Below are 23,589 nucleotides of genomic sequence, written 5' to 3' on the forward strand. Positions count from 1 at the left end.
CGATATGCTAAAGTTTTCTGTAACTTTAATTCTATATTTACTTAGTTATTAGCAAAAATTAAAATCTTTAAATATAACCGAAAGCTCAACCTTAAAATTTCTAACTTTTTACCAAAGTATTATTTAACATACTCCCAATGACATATCAAAAAAGAAAAAACTTTAATATTATCGAAACCCATTTTTGTTCAACCGCTGGTCTAGAAGTTCTAATACCTAGTTCGAATGAATAAAAAAAAATTATGATGTCCAATGCTAGTTACGTATTTATTTATACTGGTTATGATACCATATTCGAAAGTTATAATTTTGTTACATCAATACTTAAACATTGTTTGATAAATCTTCTATCTCCATGACAATAAAACACAGACTTTGATAAAGTATTTTTATTTTATAATATCTTAAAATTACTTAGCGATTTGATGTTATATAGTTCAAATATACATTCATATCCTATAAATTTAGAAAATCTGTCATCACAATTTAATACCCACTACACATTTATTGCCATTTCAAAGCCGATAAAATTAGTTATGCCACTTTATGCTTCGGAACTCTAACAAATAACAAGAATATACATCCAATTTTAAAAATCCCTATGAAGGAAACTAAATCACAATTTTAAGGCCAATTCATATGAATCCATTTTGACTTTGAAATATATTAACAACTTTTTAGACAAAATATAAGATACCAAATGATAAAAGACTGAAAAATTATATGAAACAGCTTATCAAAATGTGTTAAAACTACACTATTATTAACTAAATTGTCTTTAAACATTAACTACCCAATATAAAAACAATGAATTATGTTATGTTGAATACTTTTATGAATGTAAATGCAGGTTTAGGCCTCTCATGTGCGGAAAGCTGAAACCTATGATGACTAAGCCAAATAGATGGTGTTTAAAGTATAATAAAAAAATATTACCATGTTTGATATTTAAGTTTAAGCAAAAATCACAAAGTTCTACTTTGCAGAACGTTTTTAAATGCATAACAAGTTTAATAAAAACACATTTTAAAAGAATATAAACAAATCACTGAGCTAGTTCACAATAAGCAGTATACCACAGTAACAAAACTGGAAGGACCTATTTAAACTTAGTCAGATTACAGCTAAACATTAAATGACCTCAAACATTGACCTTTGATCTCCACAGTTAGCAAGACAACTGCACATCTCCATATTAGAGAAACATTTACTTTGAAAACAAATCTTACATCAGCCGTATCCAAAACATGAACATGTGCCAACTGAGGCTATCAAAGGGTTAACTATCACGAGATAAACAATATGTATGTAAAGCATTACATATATTATTTCAAATCATATCGGAGGTCCTTAAAACTAAAACAAAAGCAAATTAACCTAATATGGAACATTTGAGAATAGGTATGACACTGATTCCCCATTGTGCGTACGCCGAACTGCCTCAGCCAGCATCATGGATACATCAATGCACTGGATCTTGGGACAGTCCTGCATATGCCGGTCCTGGGGGATGGTGTTTGTGACAACCACGGCTTCTAAACAGGCATTGTTGATCCTTGATATAGCAGGGCCTGAGAAGATACCATGTGTAAGTATGGCATAAACTTTGATTGCACCTGCTTCTATCAGCTTCTCAGCAGCATGGCAGACAGTTCCACAAGTGTCAGCCATGTCATCGACCAGGATGGCTGTACGGTCCTTAACATCACCAACAAGCACCATGGAAGCCACTTCATTAGCCTTCTTCCTCTCTTTATGGATCAAAGCGAACTCTACATTCAGGCGATCAGCAATCGAAGTGACCCTCTTGGCACCACCGGCATCAGGTGACACCACAATACTGGTCTTCCAGTCAGGAATGTTTTCTTTTATCCACTTCAACACAGCAGGCTCAGCGAAGAGGTTATCTACGGGTATGTCGAAGAATCCCTGAATTTGAGATGCGTGAAGATCCATGGTAATGATATGGTCGGCGCCGGACACGGACAGGATGTTGGCGACGAGCTTGGCCGTGATCGGCGCTCGGCTTTTGTCTTTCTTGTCCTGCCGCGCGTACGGGAAGCACGGGATAACTGCAGTTACGCGCGACGCCGAAGCTATTTTGCATGCATTGATCATAATTAAGAGTTCCATTAGATTGTCATTGATCTCTCCGCTGCCACTCTGCACGATATAAACATCTTCACCTCGCACTGACTCTCCGATCTCCACACATGTTTCCATGTTGCTAAATTTTTTGGTTACCACTTTTCCCAGGTCGATTCCTAGTCGATCGACGATCTTCTGCGCCAAATCCGGGTGGGAGCTCCCGCTGAACACTTTGATGTTCGGCATTCTTGTGGTTAATGGCAAAACAAGGTTGTCTAACTTGTTAACTAATTGTTCTGGCGATGCAGTTGATGGCATCAGCTCGGGACAGAAATGACCCGTCGACCGTCACCCGCGATATGCGTAATAACTATATATGACCGACTAATTAACGATAAGAGAAGTTTGTGGCAACGTGGGGACTTGCCACTTCGTCCCGTAAATACACCGCACCGCACGCACCCGCGCTAGCCAAGCTCGTTTCTTCACAAGTTTTTTTACTAACTTGACAGACAAAAAGTAGTGTGACCAGAAGTTTTTCCGGAAGTTAGTAATTTTTTAATAAATAGTGTTTTAAGTTACGTAATTTTTTGTATTATTTATTTTTTGTGCACTTTATTTATATATTGATATGTTTCCATGATGCAGCTATTGTCTAAAATTCTCTTGTAACCAATGGTTTCTTGCCTATCGGTTATAACATTGATTTAATGACAGAGCTTTGCACACGGAGCATATCTTTCTTTAGCGCATAAAACCACCGTCGCAGAATATACGTGCTAATGCTAATAAAGAAATGTGCGGGTTCACGCGAAAGCGCTGTGATGGTTTGTCATTGTCACAGTTTATTTTTTTTTATCCCCCACCGTAAATTTTGTATGGCTTATGGTCGGCAACAAATAACCCGACCTAATGACGTAGGTGGTTTTTGGTATTTTGTCTGGAATGGTAAAACGTGTTTTTAAATTGGGGCATTGCGTATGTTCTGTCCCTTACGGGCACATGCGTATAGCACATCTAGTTGATCCTACCATCTATGGTATTTAGGCGCTTGTAAGTGACAGTTGACAGTGACAGTGCAACTGTCAATATGACAGTAGCATAGCATAGTTATTTTATTTACTACGTTCCATGTTTACTTGAGAAAATCTAAAAGATTGTATTTATTGCGTTCTTCTTAGATAATTTCAGTATTTCCCATCACAGATGGAGTACATACTAGTATTCCCAGTTCCGAATACTGGAAAATAAATGAATAAAGCTAAACACGTTCTTTAAGCTTCATTTTTTATGAAGTATCTTATTTTAACAGTACAAAAATGAGCGGGCAGAGCGATCAAGCCAGTAAAGCTACAGACGACTCTATCACAGACGTGCGGTACAATTTCTGCAAGGACTGGCTCGAGAAGCAAAATAGTGGAGGCGCGAAAAAGTCACAACAAAATAAGAATGATATTCAGTTTATTATTCAGAACAATGCCGATAGGAAGAAGTTTCTGCTGTCCGCCGCTGAGGATGAGGCGACTGTGCCAAACGGCGTAGGGGAATCTTCAGTGGAACCAAAGGCTGTGGTATGACCATATTCTTCAGATTTCAAAATATATCTACAAATTTTGTCTCTACTTTTATACCTGCCCCCAGAGGCGGCGTTAGGCGTGGGCGACGTGGGCCACCGCCTACGGCCTCGCGGTCCGAGGGGCCTCGCGCCTCAAATAAGTACATAGATCTCGGACACAACATAAAAATGTTCATTATTTCTTGTGCCACCAGAGGGCCTCGCTAAGAGTACCTTGCCCACATAAAATTTTGGTCTTGCCCCGCCACTGCCTGCCCCAATGTGTGTGTCTCCTTTTTGGGAAATCATTAGGATTAAACCAGTAGTACCTAGGGTTTTTTTTTAATTTAGTATATTAACCAAGAATTCCCAGTACAAACTTTTGTGTTATTTTTGACAATCTATTCTGAACTTTAATTTTTTAACAAAAGGTTCCAAATTCAACAAAAAATTGCGTGTGCGTCTCAGGAGGTTAGGACAGTCTAGATTACTTTATCATCATTTATCTCAGGCTGATTTCTTTTCTTCATACAAAGGCTAAGTTTTTATCTACATTCAGACAGGACAAAAGAAGGTTAAAACTGGACTGGACCTTACTCTATTTTTCAGAGTAAAAATGCCAAAACCTTTTTGTTCATTGTCCTGATTACAACATGATGGTATTTATGGTGGTCACACACTAGCTGTTATAAAATGTTATATAACATATAAAAACCACTACCAATACTATCAAGTTGTCCCTATCATATGATGTTATATAATATTGTATAACAACCAGTATAGTGGTCCAGTACTGGTGCACATGACCTCCAATGAAATTCTAATCATTAATTCAATTCTATTTTCTAAGACCATTGATTCATATTTGACTACAAATGGTGTCACTCATATGGTGGGCGTACTCTGATAAAGTCTTATGCCTTGGAGTAGTATGCCCGACTCCTAGCTGATTATGTCATTTAAATTTCAAATTTGATTAATCGAAATAAAAGTCCACTGAAAAACAACATATGCCACTTGAAGATAAGCATACTAGCACAGTGTTGAATTAACCCCACACTATTGTGGACTTTATAAGTACTAAGTACGTTTAAAGCTTTAATTTTCTCATATTCTTTCAGAAATTACAAAAACTGAGAACCAAAGATGTGCGCATGGAATGTGGATGGTTGTCTTGCAACTATGTGACTGAAGACTACCGGGACTTCCAAGACCATTGCCGCAACCACATCTCAGACTTGCAAGTTACTGAGGAGGATGGTAAAAGTATGTTATTTTAAGGGTGAATATACAATTAGCTTATTTACTTACTTGGTTGGCGTGATGACCCAAAATGAGTCTTGGCCTCCGACACAAGAGTACGCCATTTTACTTGGTCCTGCGCGAATTCATGCTAGCTTTGAATGACGCCCACAGAGAACTTAGGATGACGGAATCCAGTTGGTCAACCCAAATATTATTATATAGCCCTTTGTTCTGAACATGATTGTTCTTTTTGATAGTCTTGAATTATCATATGAAGTCTCTTAGTTCAGTGTGCCTGTCGGCAAAGGTCTCCTACCCAAATATACTCTCTTTGCATTCTTCTCCCATCATTTCGAGGTAGCCAAGCCAGCAGAGATGATGTTTTTTTTTTTTTATACTACGTCGGTGGCAAACAAGCATACGGCCTGCCTGATGGTAAGCAGTATCCGTAGCCTATGTACGCCTGCAACTCCAGAGGAGTTACAAGCACGTTGCCGACCCTAACCCCCTCCCACCCTCGTTGAGCTCTGGCAACCTTACTCACCGGCAGGAACACAACACTATGAGTAGGGTCTAGTGTTATTTGGCTGCGATTTTCTGTAAGGTGGAGGTACTTCCCCAGTTGGGCTCTGCTCTAGATCTGGAATGACATCCGCTGTGCTGTGCCCTACCACACAGAGCGAGATGACATTCACAATGCCCATACCTCTCTTGTGGACGTAGTTTAAGGACATACCCGGGTCCAAGATGTGCTTTGGTCTCACCAATTATATTTGACTCGGCTATGAGTTATTCAATTTCGGCATTTTTCCGAATCCTCCAACTGCTATCGTCACTTTTAACGTGTCCCAGAATCTTTCTTAACACCTTACGCTCAGCTTAAGGGAACAAAATACAGTTAGGTGCAAAACAGGTCCAATAGTAGCATCTTAGTACACATACAAAGTGGTTGTTAGTTCAATGTTACAGTGGACTGTTAGTCTGTACTAATTACAAAACTATATTCCTATATACAGTTAATACCTCATTTTATAGATTGAGGAAACTAATTCATAATCATTAAAATAATTTTTGATCCTAAATTACTAAAGTACATCATTTATCAAACGGAATTTTCCGCAATTATCAAGGTGTATGTTTATTTTATTATTATTATTATTTTTTATTTATTACAGATAAATCACAATTACAGAATATTTGATCAAAAAGTATCGTTAAACCACAATGGTTTGTCTCGATACTCCAACATGCATGCACTTAAGCATGTACTTTTTATCTTTGATTGACATCAAACATCTCCATTTTCTACTAACATGCTACTTAGTATTGGCTATTTGACGGTTTTTTTTTGTAAATAATGTCAATCGATCTTGATTTTCCTGAGGATAGGACTCATGGCATTTAAGCAACACTAAGGTCAGAAATGAGAGTTAAAGTCTGACGCTCGCACTCGACGATTGAAACGCCTCTAACAAAATGATATTGTAATGTGACGTCACATTACATTAGTCTGTCCTAAATGTATGGAAGATCAAGAAAATTGCTATTTTGGCCCTTGAATATTGCGTTTACGTATATCATACAATTTATTTTTCATTAAAATGTAAGGAATCGAATGGTACCATTCTCTTTTCTCTGTTTGAAAGTTAAAAAAATATTTTTTTTGTGACTTTGGAGCCTTGTATTTTTTTATAATCTCAATGTTTTTTTAATTCTACTTTTTTTTATAATGGATGGCTCATTTTCTATTATTTAGCTAAATTTTGTTATAAATTCAACATGTGTCAAGTACAGTCAAGTGCAAAAATATGTATCGAAATAGCTGTCTCATAAATATGGTATATACTACGCTCTTATTACACTGGACTAAGATGCTATGGGACATATTTTTGAGTAAGATGTGTACATCCATATTTTACACTTGACTGTACCCAATTGGGTCAATTTTGCAAATCGGTATTTAACTCTAGTTCTTCTAATTGTGTCTCAGTGTTGTTTTATTTAATTCAATTTTCACGCAAGATGTCTAATTCTATCTTTACTCTGCTGCCGCATTCACGTTAAGAAACCGCACCGCTACCACATTATAATTTGAAATATGTTTTTAATTACCCTACATAAATTGAGAATTTCAGTGATTTGTAAATAATATAAGTTAGGAAGAAGAAAGACCTAAGAAACCTAAATAAGTCAGACCTACCCTGGACCTACCACTTACCAAAATTGACTTATATACTTCATTGGTCACAAATTGTTTTGCAACAAATTTATTCGATAAAAATTAAATAGTTAACACATTATTATTTATGAAAACGGGAGTTAAATTGACCGGGATATAAACCGTGATTACTTTTTACATTGTTTTTTGTTTTTATTATTGTTTGGATGGGTCAATTTAAGTCTAGTGAAACTACCGTGAATAATTTAAAACTGTTATGAAAACGGGGTTTCAATAACCCTTACTATTTCAGTAATCTACACCTGCCTATGGGACTCCTGCAAGCACAGCAACTCCGACTTCGACGAGCTGTGTCGCCACATGAACTACCACGCCTACCACGCCCGCCTGCTCGGCATCGGCTTCAACGCCCAAGCCACGCTGAAGCTGACTTGCTGCAAGAAGGATTCCAGCTTGAGAAATAAGCTGCCGTTGTTGAAGGAGGATTTTTGCTGTCTGTGGGTCGGGTGTGGGGACAAGTTTAAGGCTATGCAGGTGAGGTTTATGATAACATAATAATTCAGCCCATATACGTCTCACTGTTGGTAACAGCCCTCCTCTTAAGGCGTTATCACACCAATCGCTCGTTACTCAATCGATAGCATTGATCGATGGTAGAATGGAACTTCGGTCGATAGTTCCTGCCTAGACCAATCGATCGGTCCCGAATGACTCAAAATGTTCGCATGTTATGCCGAATATTACGCGTTACGGTCGAGAAAAGGACCAAATGATCGTTATGCTGCCAAAACCACTATTCAGGGCATCGCTAATTTTAACCCGGACCTCGGGATTAAAAGTCTGTCATCAGATCCACTCGGTTACCACATCTTTTACTTTTTAATTTCACAGTACCTGGGCGACCGAGCTTTGCTCGGTTATAACTATAAAAATTAAAAAATAAACTTGAACATATAAAAAAAAAAAAACAAAAGTTAGTCACCGGGCGAGATTCGAACCCGTAACACTCGTTTAGCAGTCCGCGTTATAACCCGCTGGACCAGACGGACAGTGGCCGGCAACACGAAATTAGCGACCATATTCTAGGTCGAAACAAAAACGCATGAAAACTCGAAAACACGCGTTTTCCCAAACATAAGACTAATCTAGATAGATTGTATACCCCCAAAAACCCCCGTATACCAAATTTCAGCGAAATCGTTAGAGCCGTTTCCGAGATCACAGAAATATATATATACAAGAATTGCTCGTTTAAAGGTATTTCACATATAAGGTTTAAAGTGCTGAAGACCTTCTATCAGTCATTTATTCAATATTGCATTCTCATGTACATAATAAGGGTTTACATTTCATATATTCAGTTCATGACACCCTGTAAGGGCACACAATAGTTGAGTTCTAGTCTATTGATGCTAGTCTACATATAATTAAGTTAACATAATAAAATTAACCTATTAGCGTATCGGCAGTTTTTTTTTTTCATAAATATTATAGTACATTATTACACAAATTGACTAAGTCCCACATTACTGTAGGACTTAGTCAATTTGTGCTTACGCTCTAGTAGGCTTGTGTTGAGGGTACTTAGATATATATAATATAATATATAATAGTACATTACGATACAAGTGCGAAAAATAGGAAATTCGAAACGAGTGGCGATAAATTAAAACACGACCGAAGGGAGTGTTTTAAATCGACACGAGTTGCGAATTACCTATTCGCACATGTGTCGTACAACGTTTTTATTTTCGGCCCTTTAAATGTTCGACATAGTAACGTAATATGCTAATTTTCGCACTAGTGCGGTAAAGTAGCACCATATGTACTGTAAATATTTATAAATACTTAAATACATAGAAAACACCCATGACTCAGTAACAAATATCTATGTTCATCACACGAATAAATGCCCTTACCAGGATTTGAACCCGGGACCACAGGCTTCATAGGCAGGGCCACTACCTACTAGGCCAGACCGGTAGTCATGTTTTTGACTATGTCTGAGCTGAGTATCCAACATAAACATTGATAGGCCGGTCTACCCCACATTGACGACCGCCTATGAAGCTGATGGTCCCGGGTTCAAATCCTGGTAAGAGCATATATTTGTGTGATGAACACGGATATTTGTTTCTGAGTCATGGGTGTTTATATGTATTTAAGTATTTATTATTATAATATATTATATATATCGTTGTCTAGGTACCTACAACACAAGCCTTATTGAGCTTACTGTGGGGCTTAGTCAATTTGTGTAATAATGTCCTATAATCTTATACCTTTAAACGAGCAATTCTTGTATATATATATATAGGCTCTAACGATTTCGCTGAAATTTGGTATATGGGGGTTTCTGGGGGTATACAATCGATCTAGATTAGTCTTATGTTTGGGAAAACGCGTATTTTTCGAGTTTTCATGCGTTTTTCTTTCGACGCAGAATATGGTTGCTAATTTCGTGTTGCCGGCCACTGTCCGTCTGGTCCAGCGGGTTAAGACGCGGACGGCTAGACACGAGTGATACGGGTTCGAATCTCGCCCGGTGACTAACTTTTGTTTTTTTTTATATGTTCAAGTTTATATATATATTTTTAATTTTTATTGTTTTAGACAAGTTTAATTTAGTAAAAAAATGTAGTTAAGATTATCACCTATACACCACCATATTACAATAAATAGTTATAACCGAGCAAAGCTCGGTCGCCCAGGTACTATTTATTAAAAAAAAAAGTCCTATAATTGATCCGACCCAAACTCCGTCAGGCGTTCCTCGACCACGTGTCGCTGCACGCGCACTACGCGGCCCGCCGCACGTGCTCGTGGGCGGGCTGCGGCGCCGGCTTCCCGCGCGCCGCGCTGCTCGCCACGCACGTCCGCTCCCATACAGGTGAAGCCTCACACTGATTTAAACTGAATCTTCTTCTTCCTCGCGTTGTCCCGGCATTTTGCCACGGCTCATGGGAGCCTGGGGTCCGCTTGACAACTAATCCCAAGATTTGGCGTAGGCACTAGTTTTTACGAAAGCGACTGCCATCTGACCTTCCAACCCGGAGGGTAAACTAGGCCTTGTTGGGATCAGTCCGGTTTCCTCACGATGTTTTCCTTCACCGAAAAGCGACTGGTAAATATCGAATGATATTTCGTACATAAGTTCCGAAAAACTCATTGGTACGAGCCGGGGTTTGAACCCGCGACCTCCGGATTGCAACTCGCACGCTCTTACCGCTAAAACTGAATATTACACTGAAATAAACTGAAATAAATGTCATATACTAAGAAAAAAGCGGCCAAGTGCGAGTCGGACTCGCTCATGAAGGGTTCCGTACCATTTATGACGTATTAACAAAAAGTGGCTGTGACATAATCGGACAGACAGACGGACATGACGAATCTATAAGGGTTCCGTTTTCTGCCATTTGGCTACGGAACCCTAAAAAGTGACCAAGGCCTCCAGTGCCCCAGGCTGGAATCGAACCGGCGTCCTCTGCTATCGCGAGAGGCACCTATATAGTATAGTAGGCATTTATATAGTAGTGTTTCTACTTGAAATAAAAAACAAATTAAAATATTTTCTAAAAATAATTTAATTTGTTCTAATACTTCTAATGAATATTACACATTTTAAAATGACAGAAACGTTTCTATAATTTAAAAATTTACCTTACGTACTTCCTCGCTCTATTTTCTTTGTATAACAATATTAATGATTTATATAAGAATTGAAGTCGCCAAACCTTTTATATCTCTGAAGAATTTTAGTATTTGTTTTTTGAATTTTTATAATAGTTTTTTTTTGTGTAATTCAACATTTAGAATAGTAGTTGTTTCTGTAATAACTCAGTGAAAGAACCGGACAAGTGCGAGTCGGACTCGCCCGCCGAGGGTTCCGTACTTTTTAGTATTTGTTGTTATAGTGGCAACAGAAATACATCATCTGTGAGAATTTCAACTGGCTAGCTATCACGGTTCATGAGATACAGCCTGGTGACAGACGGACGGACGGACAGACGGACGGACGGATGGACAGCGGAGTCTTAGTAATAGGGTCCCGTTTTACCTTTTGGGTACGGAACCCTAAAAACGGTTTTTTGGGTGCGACGCTGCCACTATGTGACATGGTTTAGGCGTTTCTACTGACAGTATTACTGACAGACGTTAAAGTTTTAAAGGAAACTCGCAAAATTTATCTGTTAATAAAAAAACTTTACTTATTCGTTCTTCCAATGTTATTAACAACTACCAGGCCTTATTAGGGCCTCCGCTAGCTGACGCGGACGCCCGCCACGTGCGCACGCTCGCGGGTCCCGGGGGCCTACCGCGAAAAATGAAATTCGCAAATTGCGGGGATCTTTCTCTTTTACTCTCACTAACACGTAATTAGAGTGACAGAGAAAAATGCCCGCAATTGACGAATTTCGATTTTCCCGGTAGCCGCCCTGCTCCCGCCAAATCCGTCGCACGTGCCCGCGCCAGTTAGCGCTGTTCATACAATTTCTTATTAGCCGGGGCGTCCGTACCGGATAATCCGCGTCAGTTAGCGGAGGCCCTTATGCTACCTTGGTACGCGATTTATCTTTTAATTGTAGTAAAAATGCGATTTAAAGTAAAGTAGGCCTTATTAGTAGGCCTTATTTAGGTATAATATAAAATGTATATAAATGAAACAATATCGTTACACAGGCGAGCGCCTGCTGGCCTGCTACCACTGCGGGCGGCACTTCGCGACCAACAGAAAGATCGTGGATCATCGCACGAGGCAGGTCGGTTATCGCTACAGATATCGTGTCATTCACCTTCTGTATTACACGTGCGCCCCAAATCTAATGCTAAAAACACGTATTATAGGTCCATCTTATAAAACCAAATGACTATTGATAAATCAAATCAAAGTGAGGATGAACTTTGTTTCTTTGGTGCACCTCAAGAAACAAAGTTCATCCTCACTTTCTCGACACGTGGCAAACCAAGAACAAGCGGGCATCTCGCTCGTTTTTGCCCAGAACGTGCAAGTTGTGGAATGAGCTACCTTCTGAGGTGTTTCCCTTGCGCTATGGCATGGGGTTCTTCAAGAAGCAGGTATTTAGGGTTCTCAAAGGTTGGCAACGCATAAGTGGCTCCTCCGATGTTGCTTATGTCCATGAGCGGCGATGACTGCTTCCCATCAGGCGGCTCGTCTGCTCGTTTGTGGCCTATTACATTAAAAAAAAAAACATTCCGATTTCCCGATATATTCCTATTAACAAAATAGCTTAATTTCAGCAGCCTCATTGTTGTGTTGTGTAAGTATTACATACATTACATTACATTACATTGTATTACATTACGTAGTAAAACTTCTGTAAGTTTGTCACATCGAGTGAAATTGATTGACTTGAATATTCTTGCCTAATAAAATACCTTATTGTGGTTTGTTTATATTTCATACACTATAGCATGTCACATCGCAGGCGCGCACGCCTACACCTATAGTTTTTTTGTTTGATGTTGATTTTTTTTTTCAAATACTCAATACATTTATTGCACATATAAATGTATTGAGTATTGAAAAAAAAAATTTTTTTTTTGACTAATAAGTGCAATTTATGGTAACTAAAAAAATACCATATGTTTGATTATTGATCTCACCTACGACTCCTATGATTCTGACTTTTAATAAAGCAAAAAAAAAATAACATGGTGTTTTTTGAAAGTCGAGAAATTCTGGTCGAGCATTCCCATGCCTCGAGAAATAAAAAAGGTCGAGAAACCAGAAACCCTAGCCCCTGCTCGAAGAAGAAAAGCAGAAGACGGGGTCTAATATACAGATTAACATAAATATAATAGTAGAGGTACTCTTAAACAATTCTCAGTGTAACAAACTCGAGAATTGGTTAACAATTTTTTTTTATAAAGGTACATTTGCACCGCAATTAACTCATTTTGTGGAGACAAAAAAACATATTTCTATATTGATTGCTTCAGAACGTCCACCCCTCAAGCGAGTACACGTGCAACGTGTGCAGCTTCTCGTACGCCTCGGAGTACCTGCTCCGGCAGCACGCCCGGCAGCACGTGTCGCAGCACGCCTGCACGCTGTGCGACATGTCGGCGCCGACGCTGGCCACGCTCGCGCAGCACGTGCGCTACCGCCACCTGCCCGGCCACTGCCGCGCGCACGCCTGCCCGCACTGCGCACACAAGTACGTAACCTGCCCGCACTGCGCACACAAGTACGTAACCTGCCCGCACTGCGCACACAAGTACGTAACCTGCCCGCACTGCGCACACAAGTACGTAACCTGCCCGCACTGCGCACACAAGTACGTAACCTGCCCGCACTGCGCACACAAGTACGTAACCTGCCCGCACTGCGCACACAAGTACGTAACCTGCCCGCACTGCGCACACAAGTACGTAACCTGCCCGCACTGCGCACACAAGTACGTATCCTTTTAGAAAAACTGTCCGCAGTAGGCTTTGACCCATCACTCCTTCAATTGTTTGCCAGCTACCTGAAGGATCGTAAACAATTCGTTCGGCTCGGTTGCTTTGACTCCGATCTGTACCCAACAAGATCTGGTGTTAGTCAGGGATCCTTGCTAGGGCCCTTTCTCTTCACTATCATGGTGAATGATCTTTCGACCTGTCTGGTTTCCGGTAAACTTCTATTATATGCCGATGACATAAAAGTCATGGTAGATATCAAAACCCCGTCAGATTGCCAGAACATGCAGCATAACCTGGATGCGATATATCGATGGAGCGTTAAAAACCGCCTTTCCCTTAATGTGGCCAAGTGCCATGTCATGAGTTTCACCCGGGCTAGGCTGGGCATACTCTCGAACTACCTCATCGATTGCAAGTCTATATCCCGCACTCATTCTATGAAGGACCTGGGGGTGCTCTTTGATCCTGGTCTTACATTTCATGACCATATACGCTCTCTGGTTGCAGAAGGGTTTAAACGCTTGGGGTTTGTTACACGTAACTGCAAGGACTTTAAGCATGTTGGTGTCTTCAAAGTTTTATACTCTGCTCTGGTACGATCCAAACTGGAAGCAAGCTCGTGCGTATGGAGCCCATACGAGACGACCTACATGCTTATGCTTGAGAAGGTTCAAAAATGTTTTCTGCGTACTCTCTTCAAGAAAATGTGCGGGTACTATCCGTTCATGTATCCGACGGCTTACTTGCAGGGTGCGCTAGGATACAATGCACTAGCGACGCGCAGACTGTTCGACCAGCTGGTAACAGTGCTTCGTATCCTGCGCGGTCGTCTGGACTGTCCTGAGTTAGTTGGCGAGGCATGTCGACTATTTGTCCCAGACGGGCGTGCGCGGTGTCGTGCTGACCGCCTGCGCCTCTTCGCGGTCCCTCCCGCCCGCACGGTCTCGCGGCGCAACTCGCCCGTTTGTCGAGCGTTGCACACGCTCAATAAGCTCGCTGCTGTGCAACACTCCTGCGATTTGTTTGCGGACGGCTGGACGGTTATTGAGAAAGATTGTTTAAAAATATGCGAGTCACTGACCTGATTTAATTATTTAAATGTTTAAATGTATTTTATGACATGACGTGTACCTTATTTTTATTAGTATTTTTTAACATATATAATTATAATGACCTTAGTTATAAGAAATGTAATGTCTTAGGCTAGCCCTGTATTCTTACATTTTGTGGTTACTTGAATAAATTGAAATTGAAAAAAATAAATTGTAACCTGCCCGCACTGCGCACACAAGTACGTAACCTGCCCGCACTGCGCACACAAGTACGTAACCTGCCCGCACTGCGCACACAAGTACGTAACCTGCCCGCACTGCGCACACAAGTACGTAACCTGCCCGCACTGCGCACACAAGTACGTAACCTGCTCGTACGCCACGCAGTATCTACTCCGGCAGCACGCCTGCCCGCACTGCGCACACAAGTACGTAAGCTGCTCGTACCCTATAAATTTTGATTCCCTTGAGAGTCTCAAAATATATGTTTTCGTAGTATAAACGTCCGTATCTTTTTTTTAACTTAGTAGTTTGATTTTTTTTAGAGCTTCAAGGAACTGTAGATCCAAGTACATCGTTTTAATTTTAACTCAATACCTCCACGCGTTCCCGAGATAAAGGGTCTTGACAGACAAACGGACGGACAAATAAAGCTAGCCACATCACGCGTTACTAGCATGTTTTTATATTACTTATCGCAAGTGATTAATTTCTCGAGAACTCTCGAGGCATTGAGTTCTTTTCCCGTCTCGACAGAGGACAAATTTCTCGAGATTTCTCGCCTCGAGAATTCTCGAGCAGAAACCCTACGGCACACACAAGTCATTCACACACACTGATGTCTACATGCACATCACCACCGAACAAATGTCTCGGATTTTTCGTAGACTTAACATGCCTTCTATAATTGTATTGTATTGCATTTATTTCAAGCAACATGGTTCATCATAGCTTTGAAACGTAAAAATTAAAATTAAAATATTAACTAATTTACAGGAAACATGTCAAATATAAAAGAATAAAAATAAATGATTAAGTACTATACAATTTTAAAATTAACTAAATTCAATATCCAATGTCATATTCAGGTAAAAAGTAAGTTCAATGTCCCTCATAAATGAATTAATATATTATACTTCGTCAAGTAAATCTTGTCAGTAGCAAAAGGCGGCAAATTTGAAAAATCGCGGGTTAGCAACACTGTTTTCGAATAATTCCGAAATCGCGTGTCATCTGTGTTTTATCTGTGGAATATGGATAGTGAATGACAGCCATCATGTTTGTTTACATTCTGAATCGTTGCTATTTCAAGAGAAATTTCTGCTGTCACCATTAAATACCAATATATTAAATAAGCTTGTGCATGAACTTAAGCAAAGTCAAGTTGCCTACAATATACAATCACGCTCGTTGATCGTAAATATTTGTAAAATTTGAGGTTATGAAAATTACACTTATTGGTTCGATATACATTGCTGCTTTTCTTAGCGCAATACTGCTTTTTTAGTGTTGCTCTACTTCACTTTGCTGTACATTGCTACTGACATACTTTGCTTGACAGACTATATTATTATTTAACCCATATATTATGATTAAATCTTTAATTAACTATATCCATTCTCCAAAGAACTTGCACTAACCGCTTTCTTCGGCTCCTTATATCTGTTTTTGAGTACCGCTTAGTAATGTGGGGCAACTCTGTTAGATCCAACTCTGTGTAGCGTGTAAATAATTATGATAATTCATAAATAGTTAAAAAACAACATCTAACATTTCATTATTAAATTTATTCCAGGGCAATAACAAAATCCGATCTCCGCAAACACATAGAAACACACACGAAGAAGAAACGCAAGAAAGAAGACAGCGACATTTCCGACGAGGAACGAGGAAAGAAGAAGAGAAAGAAATACGCGTGCCATATGTGCGAGAAGAACGGCAAGGTGTTCTCAAGAGGGAGTCGATTAACGGTTCATCTTGTGAAGGTGCATGGTGTGCAGTGGCCGTTCGGACACAGTAGGTTCAGGTAAGTGTCTGAGTGAGAGGAAAATAGCGTTTACCGCGTGTGCGAGAGGAAGGGAAGATATTGGATAGTGGTCCGTAATGTTGATGATGCATCTGATGAAGGCGCGCAATTCCCGTTCGGACATAGCAGGTTAAGGTGAGTGAGAGGGAATTACCGCGGGTCATATGTGCGATAAGGACGGCAAAGTATTCTCAAGAGGGAGTAGATTGACGACTCATCTTGTGAAGGTGCATGGTGTGCAGTGGCCGTTCGGACATAGCAGGTTCAGGTAAGTGTCTGAGTGAGAGGAAAATAGCTTTTACCGCATGTGCGAGAGGAAGGGAAAATATTGCGTGAAACTTGCGACGAATGATATGTCGCGAGTGTTTTCCCCTTTTATTTCAATTACTCTGAAAGTATAATTATGTTTAAAATTTTACTAATCCCTCGGCAATATTGATTTTAATATGGCCCTAGCTCTTCTTCTTCCTCCTGCCCTTATCCCACGTTATGTGGGGTCGGCACAACATGTTCTTCTCTTCCATTCTCCTCTATCTTTCGTCACCTCAGCACTCACTCCTTTCTTTCTCATATCCTCTTTCACACAATCCATCCATCGTTTTTTGGGTCTACCATCCGCTCTCCGTCCATCAACATTCATTCCTAACATTCTTTTTCCTATATGGCATTCATCCCTCCTCATTAAATGCCCATACCACGCTAACCTACCACTCCTTATCTTCTCTGCTACCGGTGCTACTTTCAAACTTCCCCTTATATACTCATTCTTAATTCGATCCTTTCTCGTCACTCCACACATCCATCTCAACATTCTCATTTCCGCTGCGTGCACTCTTCTTTCATCCGTCACTTTCGTCGCCCAGCATTCTGATCCATACATTACAACAGGTCTCACGATCGTCCTGTAGATTTTCCCCTTAAGTTTAAGGGGCATTCGTGGATCGCAAGTTGTTCGAGAGACCTGTCGCCATTTCATCCATCCCGCATTTATTCTATTTTTCACGTCACGGTCGATGTTGCCGTTACTTTGGATCAATGACCCAAGGTACCGGAATATGGCCCTAGCTATTTTATACTAACATTATACTGCTGTGGAATGCAAGGTAACGATACACAACTGAAAATAAATGAAAATGATATGTTTTCGTGTTTTTTTAAATATCGAGCTTTACTACTACTTTATGACGACCGGTCTGGCCTAGTGGCTAGTGACCCTGCCTACGAAGCTGATGGTCCCGGGTTCAAATCCTGGTAAGGGCATGTATTCGTGTGATGAGCATGGATATTTGTTCCTGAGTCATGGGTGTTTTCTATGTATTTAAGTATTTATAAATATTTATATATTATATATATCGTTGTCTAAGTACCCACAGCACAAGCCTTATTGAGCTTACTGTGGGACTTAGTCAATTTGTGTAATGATGTCCTATAATATTTATTTATATTTACTACTATTGAAATATGCCCTACCTAGCTTTTCTAAAACTGTATGTTTCCTTTACAGATACCAAATAAGCGAAGACGGCATGTACCGCCTAACAACGACCCGCTACGAGATCCTCGAGGTCTCCAGACAGATCGTGGACGGCTACAGCGGCCCCAAAGACTCCCTCTCGAACACCTTCGAATTCAATCTAGAACAAAAGGCTCAACCTACACTAACAACACCAACTTGCTACGAAATTACACTTAAGAATGATGATATGAAAAATGAAGTTAAAAGCGATGAGAATACGGTCGAAATTACAATGTGCGATGTCGATGAGGAGGGTAATATTATTTGCTCTGAGGTTATTAAGTCTGATGTGTTGTTGAGTGATATTAAAATATGATAATCTGATGCTGTGAAATCGATTGAGATCAATGCGAGGCCCCGACGATCAAGCTTGTCTATTAAGTGTTTGATCGTAAAATGTTTCCGCACCTCAATGAAGTGCCGGCACTTCATTGCGTTTAGTACGTCTCCGACTACTGGCGAGATGTCACGTAACGAAAATTTAAAATAAAATTAAAAATGCCTTTGTGTGTTATGAAAATATATTCTAATAATATCAAGAAACGAGAAAAGCAATATAATAACAATCCACTGCGAAAAAACACTTATTTAAAGCTTATTTAGATTATTTTGAAACGTCACTTTAAATACTCGCGGTGGTACGCCATCTTTGGCGCGTAGATTACATTTCGTAGATATAAAACGAGGTACTAATGATAACCTACTTTATTGTTTGCGGAATATACACCGTGTTTTTTTTTTTGATTTGCGTTAATTTCGAGGGTGCATTCCTGAGCTTAATAAATTAAGTAACTTTCTCAAAGACACCGATATTCTAATTAACTCCATTTCGGAGATAATCAATCATACAGTTTTATATTATAAGGCCCTTACGAGCGTGTACACTTGCCTTAGGGCCTGTTTACTTATTGATTAGTGTTTAGTGCGAGTACATACATTTGCTACTAAACGTACGTACTATCTCGGACGATCGATGTTAGAAATGACATTGATATATCACAGTTTTCAATTGTTTGGTTGAGTTAAATGTAATGCCCGTGTTACAACAACGCTATATGCAACATTTAGTTACTTTTTATAAATATAAAAATTGTAAACAAAAAAATGTTTTTTATTGAAAATTAACTATGCCATTAACAATATACATAATGGATACATACAGATGAATACTATAACTATGCCATTTAGTTTCCTTAAACGTACTTACCGAAACCCTGGAGTTAACGCAATTCAATAAAAACACGGTGTATACACAATAATCATATATTACTGTTTATCTCGTAATATTCGAGGAAACGGAAAAAAATTAACCACGTATTCATAAGCAGGAAATGGTTTTATACAAATTTAACTCAATTCCGTCAAAAAAAATATTTTTTTTTTTTTTACATTTTGTATGTATTTATACATAATAAGTATGTTCTTGTAAAATTTATAGATTAATATTAATTGGTACATTTTTTTTGTGTGTGTCTAGCTTTTCGGCGAAGGAAATCATCGAAAGGAAATTCAAAGGTGTATGTGAAGTCCCCAATCCGCATTGGGCTAGCGTGGGGACTATAGCCCGAGCCCTCTCGTGCATGAGAGGAGGCCTGTGCCCAGCAGTGGGACGTATATAGGCTGAATTATTATTATTATTATTTTTGTGTATGAAAAGTGTCCACCAAAAAACTTTAAATAGATGGCGCCACAATACATAGCGAACAATTTTTTTTACTTTGATAAAAAAAAAATCACCGACAGCGCACTTCACCCCGTCAATAACGTCTAAGTTCATGTCATGTCCTTGTGCTACCGTAGCACCTATGGAGTGTGGAATTAAGAGGAGTGACATCTCTTATTTATTTATTTATTATTTATTTATTTTTTTGTCATAGGACATTTTTTTTTCTTATGGTAGAACTGTTGCAAAAGTTTCCAGCTGTCGGCTATAAATAATAGTTCCAAATCTCTCCAGAGTAGCGCTAGATTGGCTAAGAACCTAGGCGCTATTGACGGAGTGGAGTGCGCTGTCTATGATTTGATTTTTTTGTTCAAGTATTCTAGGTATTGTAGCGCCATCTATTTATGGTTTTATGATGACACTTTGTGGTACATGGAGATTTATTTCCTCCACCTTCCGTAGTAGCACCACCGGAGAGAGATTATGTACAGCTGCCAGCCGGACATCTAGAGATTCTCCTTACCTCTACCCTACATAGTCTGCGCCCCACTTCTGTAAGGACCGAACATATTGAAAATGTTGTCTATTACTTGACTAATATCTTAATTGGTAAAGCGATTTCAAGGAATGCAAGGAAAGGAATTGATTATTTTTGCTGTTAGAAAATAAGATTTGTTATAATCAGAGATCGGACAAATTAGCGTCATTGTTCGCAATAATGTGGACATAACTCCAAAATTGATTAAAAAAATAATCTTTTTTTTTTTTCAATTCGAACTGTTTTATGTTTATTTCTGTACAATTAATGGATGTATTTATTAATCAAGTAACATAGTATATAAATAAAAAAACGAACAAAATAAATAAACTAATTATCAATATTAAAACTAAAATATAATAGAACTTAAAATAAACTTATAAATAAAAAATGCTCCCCAGGTCACCTTCATGCATTATGGTACCCAGAAGGCTGGCAGCGTTTATTTAATTTCTTACCTAAGATTTAATTTTGATTCTTTCTTTTCTAGTCAATAAATAATACAAAGATTTCTTATAATGTAGATTTATAAAAGAAAATAATCAGTAATTTTTCTATTTTTTCTGATAATTAAATGATTAATTTTTTAATCACTTTTGAGTCATATCCACATTATTGCGAGCAATGACGCTAATTTGTCCGATCTCTGGTTATAATCGAGATGAGCGAGTGATATTCGTTCTTAGGTATACTAGCTTGTAAGCAATGTGATATTTGTTTTAAATTGTATTTGGTACAGTGAAGGAATTTAATTTATATCACTTATCACTGTCTTAAGGTACGAAATGGCGCTGAAATTAACTTCTTTAACTGAACCTAGCAACATGTTTTTTCCTTATTTCTTTTCTATTCTTTGTCGATGTGGATTTGTTGATATAAAATTGTGGTCACAAAAAGCATGTGTACTTATATTATTTATATGACGTTGTGTATTTAATTTTGTATAAAGAGCGTTGATTTTTAGCTTCAAGAGGGAAGAATAGCTTTGGGATCCTAGCGAAATAACGGTAATCTTTCTATGAAATACCATTTGAATACTCGTTTGCTATGAACGATCACGTGGTTATTATCTTCTAAAGGATTGATGTTTTCAGGGTCACCAAAGTGGTAGATTCTCCAACGGAAGGTTACTGTATGGTTACCGCGGTTATATTAGTTAATTCGCGGTTATTTTCGTTCATGGTTAGTACATAGGTCACTAGATAAGTTTTGCAATAGACAAATATGAAGTAAACAGGTGGCCTATATCATATATTTTTTAAAACTACATTTCCATAGCGAATGATTGGCTGGAAAACATTTACTTTCTATTTAAATTTACTTATTTAAAAAATCTTAACTTTGTATGAAATTAAAATGTTGTATAAAATATATGCGTAAATCAACTTTAGCACACGCCGACGTTTTCAAAGTTTAAATATATTCTTAAATAAGTAAATTTAAAAATAAAGTAAATGTTTTTATAGAAATATAGTTTTTAAAAATATATATGACACCGCCCGTTGTCTGCCTCTAAATTTAATCAATGGTTTATTTTTCTTGTATATTTTTACTGAGGTGTGCCAATAAAGAGTATTCTATCTATCTATCTATATGTGATAGGCCACGTAATTGTTTCATATTTGTCTATTGCAAAACTTATCTAGTAACCTACGTATTACGCACGTAATGCGATGTGTCGATTTGCCAAAATTCAATTGTTAACATGAATATTTCTAAGTTTAAATAAAATAACAAATCATAGACAATATTTTTATTTCTTCAAACTCTGTATCAACCTGTCAGCCTCTCTGAACCCCGCCTCTATGGCGCCATGGACCGCGCTGTGTCTATGGTGCGACGTAGCTTCACCCGCGAAGCATACAATAGGGAAGTTGTTGCTGTGGTAAAGGGGTTCGCTCAACGTTATGGCGCTGCCGCCATTTTGTTCGTTGGCAACACTGCGGTAGGCGTACGCGCCTCTGGCGAGAGGATTTGAAGCCCATTGCGTCCTGAAATAAAAGAAGTGTTCTTAAAAACAGAGTACTTACCTGGGGACTAAGAAGTAAGAGGTAATTAAATAATAAAGAGGTAAAAAATTAAATATTTCTAATAAATAAATGCTATTGAGTTGGTGCATAAATCCTTGGACACTTTTATTTCATAATTTTTTTTCTAAGTTTCTATTCGGTTACACGCTAGAATAATCTATTATTCTACAGAATGTTCTAGGAGCTTTACGCCAAGGGGTATAAAAGGGCGCGCGCGTTCCGAGTTGTTCAGTTTAGTTCAAAATGGAACCGCGTCAAATACAAGCGATCATGCTTTACGAGCATAATCTAGGAACGAGTGCAAGGCAAACGGCCGAGAAAATTAACACTGCGTTCGGACAAGGCACTATTGCTCATTCCACAGTGAGTTATTGGTTTAAGTCTTTTGATAAGGGGGATACGAGTTGTGAAGACAAACCTCACTCCGGTCGGCCAGTTGTCTTCGACAAAGACCTTCTACGCTCACATTTGGAAAGAAATCCGGATGCGACTACCAGGGACTTGGAGAAGGAACTTGGGTACGACCATTCCACCATAATTCGGCACCTGCATGCAATGGGCTACCACAAAATAATGAGTCGGTGGACACCCCACGCTTTGACAGACAGCGAGCGCGCAGTACGCGTGACCATATGCGAAAGTCTCCTCCTGCAACCTCACAGACAAGACTTTCTCAGGTCCATTGTCACTGTCGACGAATCCTGGGGCCTGGGTTCACTACAACAACAAAACGCGGCAGGCCTATTGGGTTCTAAGCGGAGAATGGGCGCCAACGGAACCAAAGCCAGATCGTCATGGACGAAAGATAATGTTATCAGTTTTCTGGGACTGGCAGGGCATTCTCTATTGGGAACTGTTGGACGAGAAGCAGACTATCAACGCTACTATTTATGGAGAGCAACTGGAAAAGTTAGCCTCTGAAATAGCGACTAAGCGTCCAAAAAGGCTGTCTGTATCACTTCTTCAGGACAACGCTCGACCACATACTGCGAAGTCTGTCCGCCACATTCTGGAAAAGCTAAACTGGACAGTGGTACCTCACCCACCATACAGTCCTGATATTGCGCCGTCGGACTATTGTCTCTTTCGGGCTCTAAAGTTACATCTAAGAAAGAAGAAGTTTGAAAACTATGAACAACTCCAAGACGATATTGCCGAGTTTTTTGACCACCAGCCTCCTGTTTTTTGGGAACACGGCATAATGTCTGCCAGAGAGATGGTTACATGTTGTTGAACATGACGGTCATTATATTGTGGATTAATAAAAA

General features: G+C 39.0%; 3 protein-coding genes across 6 annotated transcripts in view; 1 reads left to right on the forward strand and 2 right to left on the reverse strand.

Moving 5' to 3' along the window:
- Positions 1–248: 248 nt before the first annotated feature.
- LOC133526803 (ribose-phosphate pyrophosphokinase 2) lies at positions 249–2,450 on the reverse strand. Its single transcript, XM_061863589.1, has one exon. It carries the CDS (start codon positions 2,404–2,406, stop codon positions 1,378–1,380), a length of 1,029 nt encoding a protein of 342 aa, XP_061719573.1. The 5' UTR covers positions 2,407–2,450; the 3' UTR covers positions 249–1,377.
- A 576-nt stretch (positions 2,451–3,026) lies between these two features.
- On the forward strand, positions 3,027–18,493 carry LOC133526801 (histone H4 transcription factor-like). Of its 2 annotated transcripts, XM_061863587.1 has the most exons (9): positions 3,027–3,659; positions 4,765–4,909; positions 7,360–7,601; positions 9,834–9,957; positions 11,751–11,830; positions 13,032–13,249; positions 16,344–16,533; positions 16,802–16,842; positions 18,079–18,493. In XM_061863587.1, the coding sequence occupies exons 1-9, from the start codon at positions 3,408–3,410 to the stop codon at positions 18,404–18,406; spliced, it is 1,620 nt and encodes a 539-aa protein (XP_061719571.1). In that variant the 5' UTR covers positions 3,027–3,407; the 3' UTR covers positions 18,407–18,493. The 2 variants fall into 2 exon arrangements, with proteins under 2 accessions (XP_061719571.1, XP_061719570.1); XM_061863586.1 differs by lacking the exon at positions 16,802–16,842 and having other exon boundaries at positions 3,029–3,659; positions 16,344–16,574.
- Positions 18,494–22,029: 3,536 nt separating this feature from the next.
- LOC133526797 (spermine oxidase-like) overlaps positions 22,030–23,589 on the reverse strand; it is a 67,250-nt gene continuing 65,690 nt past the window's right edge. For all 3 annotated transcript variants that reach the window (XM_061863579.1, XM_061863577.1, XM_061863578.1), the window contains one exon: positions 22,030–22,282. In XM_061863579.1, the coding sequence (XP_061719563.1) occupies positions 22,045–22,282 (238 nt within the window). In that variant the 3' untranslated portion in view covers positions 22,030–22,044. The remainder of the gene's footprint in view (positions 22,283–23,589) is intronic.

The sequence above is a fragment of the Cydia pomonella genome, chromosome 17 (assembly GCF_033807575.1).
Source record: "Cydia pomonella isolate Wapato2018A chromosome 17, ilCydPomo1, whole genome shotgun sequence".
NCBI classification, from domain to species: Eukaryota; Metazoa; Arthropoda; class Insecta; order Lepidoptera; family Tortricidae; genus Cydia; species Cydia pomonella.

Excerpts from the sequence above, each read along its gene's own strand:
- LOC133526801 (XM_061863587.1), top strand. The coding sequence starts at position 3,408 with ATGAGCGGGCAGAGCGATCAAGCCAGTAAAGCTACAGACGACTCTATC. Across the intron at positions 7,602-9,833 it reads ACAAGTTTAAGGCTATGCAG|GCGTTCCTCGACCACGTGTC; the intron begins GTGAGGTTTATG and ends AAACTCCGTCAG. Across the intron at positions 13,250-16,343 it reads TGCCCGCACTGCGCACACAA|GGCAATAACAAAATCCGATC; the intron begins GTACGTAACCTG and ends AATTTATTCCAG.
- LOC133526803 (XM_061863589.1), bottom strand. The coding sequence starts at position 2,406 with ATGCCATCAACTGCATCGCCAGAACAATTAGTTAACAAGTTAGACAAC.